At 43.1% G+C, this 9,566-nt stretch overlaps 1 protein-coding gene across 1 annotated transcript; it reads right to left on the bottom strand.

The window, feature by feature from the left end:
- Positions 1-803: 803 nt before the first annotated feature.
- LOC109477338 lies at positions 804-3,755 on the bottom strand. Its single transcript, XM_019778540.1, has 6 exons — positions 3,669-3,755; positions 3,136-3,375; positions 2,817-2,886; positions 2,238-2,434; positions 1,729-1,804; positions 804-1,379 (listed from the first exon to the last, which is right to left on the bottom strand). Exons 1-6 carry the CDS (start codon positions 3,753-3,755, stop codon positions 1,150-1,152), a joined length of 900 nt encoding a protein of 299 aa, XP_019634099.1. The 3' UTR covers positions 804-1,149.
- Positions 3,756-9,566: the final 5,811 nt, after the last annotated feature.

The raw sequence follows: 9,566 nt of genomic DNA, 5'->3' as shown, positions 1-9,566 counted from the left end.
AAGGCACAATTGTTTCTTCCCCTTTCCAACGATAGAAATTTTGTTACAACATAGAGACGGCTAGACGTTCTCAAATGTGCCCATTTGGGAAAAAATGGAATATTTCTACATTTTTTGCAAGAAAGAAAATTTGTTACAACACAGAAACGGCTAGAGGCTCTCAAAAGTATGTCCAAACCTGTGTTCAAACATTTCGTCCAGTTTTACCCGATGGGAACTTCGTTACAGCGAAACAGATGATAACAACAAAGGTAAGGCTAGAGGTCCACAAAAGTCCCTCAAAGTGCACATTTTTTTCCCAAAAGGAACTTCGTTACAATATAGAAACGGCTAGGTGTTCTCAAAAATATGTCCAAATCGGCGCAAACTTTTTCTGTGGACACCTATAGCTAGCCATTTCAAAGTATGCCCGAATTCGGGTAAAAAAAAATTGCCTTCGTTTTAGCTGATGGGAACTTCGTTGCAGCAGCGGATGAAGGTCTGTCCACAGGCGGCCATGTCCGTACGGGTAGTACCGCGGCCGTTGGACTTGCCGACACGGGACCGGGCTATAGCTTTGCGGATCGTCGTTTGTTATAAAATTTGTTCAGAAATTGCCTTGAATGGATTATGTTCAATTTTTGTGCAATGATTCTGTAACGTAAGTTCCATTGAGGGCGTAATGTTAATAAACTTAAAAGTTCAACTGGTTGCTATTTCTAAACATATAACTTGTACACTAATTCTAGTTATCATGGAAATATAGTGAAACGGCTAGGTGTTTTCAAATTGTTTTCAAAGTGTTTTAGCGTTTTACCCGATAGGAACTTCGTTACAGCAGCGGATGAAGGTCCGTCCACAGGCGGCCAAGTCCGTACGGGTAGTGCCGCGACCGTGGGACTTGCCGACGCGGGACTGGGCTATGGCCTTACGGACGATGGTTAAAGATACATTGTACTTGAAAGCGGTGATTTTACCTTACAACAAAGAAAGGGCTAGAGGTTTATAAATGGCCCTAAGAGTTCTAATTGTTTCTTCCCCTTTCAAACGATAGAAATTCTGTTACAACATATGGACGGCTAGACGTTCCCAAAAATGTGCCCAAATTTGGATAAAAATGAAATATTTCTTCTCATTTGCAAGAAAGAAAATTCGTTACAACACAGAAATTTACGCGATGGGAACTTCGTTACAGCAGCGGATGAAGGTCTGTCCGCAGGCGGCCATGTCTGTACGGGTAGTACCGCGGCCGTGGGACTTGCCGACGCGGGACCGGGCGATGGCCTTGCGGACGGTGGTGCGGGCCCGGGACTGGCAGGACCCCGGGGTGGCAGCGGCGCTCCGCTTCCCGGCGTTGCAGCATCGGTTGTCCAGGCGCCGCTTCCAGGCCGGTTCAATGCCTGCAACGAACAATACATTACACTTTAATTCGTTATTTTTTCATTGCAGAAATAAAAAAAAGTGCCACGGATCCTGGTAGAAATCAATCAGTCCAAAGAGGAACAATAAACCCCTTGAAAAGTAAGATATAATTGTTACAACTTACAATACAAATGAAAAATAGTAATTGTTGTTTCTGTTTTGAAGACGTTACACTTTGCTCGATAGGACAGGGATATTAAAAACAAAGACCCCCCCACAAAAAAAACGGCTTGAAAGTTGCATACGAAAATGTGGAGGTCACTAGCTTGCTATTGGTTCTTGTCTGGATGTAAATTTCACCAATTCAACCTATACGATTTAATTTACCTTTTTCGTTTGCATCTCCTTCGCTTGGTGTGGTACCGCCAAGTTGTCTTACATCTACATCGGGGTTTTCCGGAATCTACACAGGGAACAACTTTAGACAGTCACACTCACGTGTAAAAACGACTATTTGATAAGGTGAAAGTTTGACTAATGCACACGTATGAAGGAAAGAAAAAAGCACCCTAGAAAAGAGCAGGGGTCTTTTTTTTTTATTTACTTAATAGTTCACCACAAAACAAGGCTCACGGGGCCACTTAAATGCTTTGGGTTACTGTACAGCCAGTGAGGACAGATGTTTGTTATACCCATATGGAAAACGATCACGTGGTAGCTTGTTCCATAGTGATGTTGTTCTAGGAAAGAAGCTTTTAGCGTGGAACTTCTTCAACAAACATCTGTCCTCACTGGCTGTACAGTAACCCAAAGCATTTGAGTGGCTCCCATGAGCCTTTTAATGGAGAACCATGAAGTAAATAAAAAAAAAATTAAAACAAGTATAAGAGACATACCGAAGGTACCCTGCTAGCCCTGTTGCAGCAGCCAGTGAACAGCATCCTGCAGAGCTTGGCCTTGCCTCTTGTCAGGGTGAGAGTCCTGACATAGCTTTGGGCCTTGACATCGCAGGAGCCCCGCTGGCGGATGGACTGGCGGCCGCGCTCACAACACGACGTGCGGAGCTCCTGATCACCTCTTTTTGCCTTAGGAGCTGAAAAAAAAAGATTAATGAAGGTTTACAATTTTAATGAATTAATGAAGACCTTTAATCGCACATTTTTGCCACACTTGGCTAAGTGCAGGTTACAACAAAAGAAGATGAACGGATACAGTGAACAGATACAAAAGTTACGACAAAAAGACGTTTTTTTTTTGTCCACGGTGCATCCAAAAATCCCTGAGCTACTGAGAGCTGCAGCAGAAAGAAACACTCAACCTTGTCATCCCGACGACTAGGTGCAATGGAATTGCCAGGTAGTTAAAGCATAACAGTTGGGCTACATGGGAAAGGAACAATTTTTCTGAGGTGCTTGTATCAAAATGCATTGTTATGCATTCTCCACGCCTAGTCTCTAGTAACCAGCCCACCTTACCTTTCTTCTTAGTGGCTCCTTCTTTCTCTGTAGGACCGCCGCCCAGTTGTTTCACGTCTTTCTTCGGAGCCTACGGGTGAACAAAAACACCGATGAAAATGCTGTGTTTACATTTTTTTCACAATTCTCATATGTATTCAAATGATATAATGTGAACAAAATGGCTCTTGTAGCTGTACAGTAAACAACCCGATTTTTCAACCCGAAGGATACAAAATAAGTCGTAGAGTGAAACTCCTGACCACCAAGAATACTGAGTTGGGTCGTCATCACTAGAAAGCTTGGAACAAGATACAGATACAGATTAGAACAAACTCACCGAAGTTTTCTCAGTCTTGCAGCAGCCACTGAAGGCAACCCTACACAGCTTGGCGTTGTCGTCATCCAGGGTGAGAGTCTTCACATACCGGCGGGCCTTCCCGACACAGGCGCCCGTGGCGTCGGCAGACTGCTTCCCCTGTTCACAGCACTGTCTCTGGAGTTCGGTATCGCCGCTGGTCGCTTCGGAAGCAGCAGGGTCGTCGCCGTCTGGTGGCGAGTCGTGCTGGATGTCATTTTTCTTGGTGAGATCGAGAAAAAAATGTACATTTACAGAAGCAATGAACGAAAAATTAAACCTGCTAGTTTGCAAACAGAAGACAGAAGAAAAATGTCAAGACGACAATATATTTATTTGCAGACAGAAGACAGAGGGAAAATGCCAAGACTATGCATGATGTACAAAATGACTAATAAACTGGTGGACGTCCCAACTACTAAGTGCCTAGGCCTAATACTAGCCCATTGGAAGGACATTGTCGGACATTGGAAGGTAGGTCTCTATCAGATATATTCATGAGAAAAATGTCTTACCACGTGTTCTATAGCTTCTTCTAAGCACGACGAGGCGACAAGAAGGAAGAGAAAGACCGACACTCGACTCCAAACCCTCCAAAACATGGTCGATAGGATGGTAGTTGCCGAACCGGGTGAGGGACAGCCAAATTTACTGTAGTTTTAGCTCTACAGCTAAGCGACACTTCTCTTCCTCTCAGCTCGCCAGGAAAAATGAAAAATGGAGTCTGTCGGGTTCGCGTACACGTCACGATGACAAAGTATGCACACCTGACGATGCTACGTCGCACCTGATGAATTTACATCACTTAACTTCCACTAAAGAGGTTATATGTAATCATTATATCACGAGCGCCACCTACCTCTGGCATAAAGAATTGTCTCCTCATCTAAAATGATCACTTCTGTATTCAGAAGTGTGTCTATTTAATTTTATGCCTGAAAGGGCTAGAGTCAGCATTAAGCACGGTTTTGGATGGTCCACTCTTATCCAAGACCGTAGATTTGCCATAGACACGGTTCTGTAAACGCCTGGACTATCTAAACCGTGCCTCATGCTGATGGTTTGACCAAATTCGCACCCCTAGGCCCTGATGACGTTGATTCCCATTAAAACAGTTCTACAGGACAGTTTTAGCTTCCCGTGAATTCAAAGTAGCTGGATATTTGATTCCATTTATTAAACTTAATGTGTATAATTAGATATAAAGAGATACACAGCCAGGACTGCCCAACTAGCCGGAGACTATTTTAAGGAGCCGGTTTCATATATTCAGGACAATAAATAATTAACAATATGAAATAAGAACAGTGACTGTTTCAACCAGGCAAATAAACCAAGTACTTCAGAGATAAAGTTTTGCTCTATGCCCCTCTGCACTATGGCAGTACAAACACTGCACCAACCGTAGGTAAAGATCAAAGTACAGACAAAAAACTTTGTCATCTGGTTCTGACTCACTGGTTTCGTCCAGTTTCATTCAAGTCAGGCGTGATACAGCCAATCTGCCTTATTAGATAATATCTGGACCAGTAGCTGGGCATTTTTACTCCTACGTTAGGCTTTTCATAGGCCCCATTCCCACTAGGATACACTTGTTCGCTTCGAACCGGCTCGATCTGGCTCAGATTCGGCTCGATCTGGCTCCGATTCGGCTCGATCAGGATAATTTTATCCTAGTGGGAATTGGGCCTAAGTTGCACGACCCAGGACCCTAAACTCTACTACCTTTAAACCTAAAGGTATAAGACCTATCAAACCTCCATGTCAATCCCAGCTACGACTGCGGAATGCCCACCACCTGCACATCCCCCGGAGTAGAACAAACACCTACAAAAACAGTTTCTTCCTGTACACTGCACGCCTGTGGAACCATCTACCCAGTGAAGTCACAGGGTCCGCCACAGTTAGAATTTTCAAGGCCAAATGCAGGAACCACCTCTCATCAGACTACTAACTTTTAAACAACTTTTTAACTTTTCTGACTTTCCAACCGTTCCATCTTTCCCTTCCACTTTTGATTATAGATATCATTATGATTACTTTATTAATTTGATGATGTTGTGTCTTTGATATTGTATAATGCATTGATATGTTTTACTATTTTGATATTCGTAACTTGTTGTTAGGTCCTGTATATTGTATTGACTTGTCCTGTGTTGTGTTGTATGTACCAGTGGCAGCCGCCACCAGCCTTTGGCTGCCTGGCTCCCACTTGTAATGCGTTGTTTGGCATCACCAATAAATGAAATGAAATGAAATGTTTAAACTAAATATTGTACAAATCTGGTCTTTCCACCATGCCTAAGCATTCTTATATATACGTAGAGACTATCCAGAATCGTGCTTGATCCTAACTGTATCCCATTCAGGCATTATAGAACCTGAGACAGACACGGTTGGGGTTCAACATTGCACTCGTTCAGGCCGGCCTGCGCTGGTCGAACTTTGGAGTGCGCCCAGCCTACAACACGCCCACAAGACAAAAGTCATTCTCAGTTAATAAGAGGCTCTTTTAGGAGTTTTGAGGATGTATTTTGTATCACTTTCTGAAATATTCTCCCACAATTCAATATTTCCAAGCCTCATAAATACGATACATCCTTTACTGAATATCCACAGTACTCAATTGAAAGCAATCCCGTAGCAAAAAGCATTGCTTTTGAATACGAAACGGTTTCACAAATCTCCCATGCAGATCCTTTCATTCAATAATCACTAATCTGTACAGCTGTCCCACCACGTGATTGCAGCGAGCGTATAAAAATCAGATCAAGTCTTGTTGTTTAGTTAAAATCTTGGGAGACCGTTTTTCGACTAGACGTGCCAAGATGAAGACACTTGCAGCGATCTGTCTGCTGCTGATATCGCAGGCATTGGCAGGTGAGCGAAAATTACCCACTTTTTCAGTTACTGTATGTAGTAAGCTTGTTTAAGGCCGATTGTTCTTCTTTACAGTACGTTTATACTCTTACGTTCATGTAAGAATTAAGAGAGTAGAAACAGATAGACACTCCTGGTCCCGGGCCGGGGATCGAACCCACGACCAAACCCGGTCACCAGCTCACATGCCGACGCCGACGCTCTGTTCGGCTAAAAGGTCTAGACCCATCGGTCGGGTCAGTTGGTAGTGCCTATGAACCCAAACTGTTACATTCAAGGTTAGTAATGGCAATGTATAAATCAGAAGTACAATAATCATTATGATATCTTACCACACATACTTATGTTAACTGCTACGTACAGGTTCAACGATGTACAGTTTCGAAGAAGGCGAGAATAGTGTTCTTTTTTTCTTTTGTTAACGTTGCTTAATTTATCAACTGTTTCTCTAAGTGTTACACGGAAAGAAAACTGCTTGCGTTCTTACTGACAGTCAGCTCTTACTTAGTAGTACTTAACAACACAACGTCACAAAAGTCACAAAACATGTTGCTAGTATCCGCACAAAACCAAAGCATCGAGACAGGAATCAATTAAGCGAGAGCTCTTTCCTCTAGTCAGCACTTACGCAAGAAAACGTGACCTGGAGGACATGAAAAGCGAGAAAAACAAGTTGCGTAAGAACGGTCTCAGCGGGAAGTTTTAAATCTGTTGGCACACTCGACTGGAAACCTTTAACCCTCGAGAGATCATAGAGATTGGAAGGCGCTGACAGGGTTACATTGTGTAATTATAAAAGACAGGGAGGGTGAGAAAGATGGCAGTGGTGAAATCTTTTGCCGAAGGGTTGAAAGATTGGCTCAATCAGAAAATAAAGAGAAAGAAAAATCAAGCGTACCCTTCATTGGCGTTTCAACCGTGCCGAACATTTTATTAAAAAATTTAAAAAATCTGGAGTACTTTACTGCATATGCGATCCATTCCTGGATGTGGATAACTACGAAATAACTGAATAACTACAAAAATAATACTTTTCCTCTTATGTTGTTATTTCATTCAATACTTTAACTGGTTGTTAAATCCATACATTGAGAGCAGCATACACTATTGCTAACCAGTTAAAAGGTGACGAAATGAACAAGAAAACAGGAAATCTTTACCCATATCATTATGATGATAATGCGTTTTTATAAGTACACAAACGGTTATGACTCAGGATGACAATGCATTTCTACATGAATGTGCACAAACGTTTTGTACCTTGCACTGCTGTTAATGACATTGTATATACAAGGTAGAGACTGGTACAACATATCAAGGGGGGTGAGAAAGATGACTGGTGAGATTTTTATCTTCAGTCACAATCCTGCCAAGAGTTAAGAGATTGTACACAAACGTTTGGTACCTTGCACTGTCGGTGACGACACTGTACGTACAAGGTAGAGACTGGTACAACCTTTCAGCTGGGCAAACAGTCGCACCAGAGGCAGGGCACGTAAGCTGTCCGTTGTCATGGCAACAGATATGGTATGACCAGCTCTTACAAGGTTTAAGATTAGACTCTACCAGGCATCGGAAGGCTTCTGGAAAGAGTAGAAATCGGCAAAATTAAGACATAACATACCAGGAGAGTTGGTCCGCTAGAGAGTACAGTTTACCGCAATTCCCCCGGCATGTTTTCTGTCTATTTTGCCGATTTCTACTCTTTCCGGCCACCTCCCGAAGCCTGGTAGAGGCTACTAGCCTCAAAGGTTTATATGAGGTCAGGTCCGTGTAACAGCGCTAGCTATTTGGGACCGTTAGGTCATCGACCGGTACCAGCGCGTGCCAACCCGTGACAGTGATGTTTTGTTAATCTCCAAACAGAAGTTTGGGTTTGGGGTTATTTTTCGCGGGGTTTTAGGACTTTTTATCGGCGTTTTTTTTTTTTCGCACGTTGGGTTGAAATTCGTGTTTAAACACGTTTTTTGAGGCTTTTTTTACAGGTGGGTTTTTCCAGCAGCATGCGGTTAGATCTGTTCATTTCACACAATATGTTCGAATACGGCGTAACACCGCGCGAGGCCACACAGTAGCGAGCCGAGCCAAGAGGTCAAGGGTTCGGGTCCAGTTTGCAAGCAGATATTGACTGACGGCCCAGCTAGCTATGACCGTCTCTAACATCCATTTTCTTTTTTGAAGATTTCAATTTTACTCTGTAATCATTCAGTCAATACGTGATGAACAGAGATTAGTTCTTCTTCCAATAATCCAAGGCTAAACACTCAGTATCTTGGCAGCAACAGTCAGCCTTAATGACATGTTTTTGTGCATCCTGCCGTCATCCCTTTGTCACGCTGCCAAAGCTAAGGCACTTTCGCACAAAACATTTTTACGGACGAAGCACCAGATGAGCTAGCTCAGCACATTCCCCCCAATACCCTGGGGTTTTCGATGGTAAGCTCATATATCCTTTGAATAAAGCAAGTGCTGCCACCGTAACGAGTTTTCACGGGCCACCAATAACAACGGCGTTTCCACTGGAAAACAACGTGACGGGCCAAATGCGTAGGGAGCCAGCTCAGCACTTTCGCCGCTGTTGTTTTCCATACGGCTTTCATTAAAGGCCGGCTGTAGCATTTATTTAGCGGTGACTCACGAACAGGAAATGTCCCTCCTTTCTATGAGTGGTTAAGACTTAAGAGTGTTTCAAACTTAACTTTGGTCTATACTCCTGGTCTATTCAATCATTAGTTATCCTAACACGTTTGTGCAGACACAGAATTGTTCACAGATATCTTTTGATGGGATTAATGTTATTATGCAAATGTTTGTCCGGAAATTGTGTCCTCCCTATGAAAAGAATATGTTCGTCAATATGTTTGTCGTCACCTCTTTGCGGCTGATACCGCTATTGTCTTATGGTACCTCAAAAGGCCCAAAGGTCCTTTTTCTGTACACGTCGGCCCTACTTGTGTAAAGCCGGTTGTTATCGCGAACCTACCTGAGCAAGTTTTGTTATCACCTGTGACCATACCTGCCAACACACCTGTTGAAATAGTGACCTAAATGTGGTCAGCAGAAATATGGGTTTAGTGATTCAAACCAATAAACCTATTGAAACTGAATAAAGCAATCTTTGTCAAATTGACACATACTGCTTCATATTAACTCATTTGAGTCAGCATTTCATAATTTGGGCATTTAAAACTGCAGAAGCCAAGCCCGGGCCCCAAGATGAGTTCTTTATTTTCTGGGTGGTACCCTAAAAATCAGCCCAGGGCCCTTCCAGTAACCATTTTCCATCAGAATTTTTGCCCCATGAGGGTTAATATACATTGGAACAGTAGTGTGGTTTTGAAAGCTCTACAAACTACCATTGGGTGCATTTAAACTAATGCATATTTCTAAACGTGTTAACACTTTTATTTTGTGCAGAAATTTCTGTCGATGTTGGCGACGCTGAGCGTGGAGTGAACCTGCTGAACCCCCGCAGCGGCCGCCCGCTGTACCAGCTGAGGGTGTTGGACGCACAGGACACAGTGGAGGCTGAT

The sequence above is a fragment of the Branchiostoma belcheri genome, unplaced genomic scaffold (genome assembly GCF_001625305.1).
Source record: "Branchiostoma belcheri isolate BF01 breed outbred unplaced genomic scaffold, Haploidv18h27 scaffold105, whole genome shotgun sequence".
Taxonomy (NCBI): Eukaryota; Metazoa; Chordata; class Leptocardii; order Amphioxiformes; family Branchiostomatidae; genus Branchiostoma; species Branchiostoma belcheri.
The sequence above is the reverse complement of the archived record's forward strand: the minus strand, read 5'-3'. Positions and strand labels throughout refer to the sequence as shown.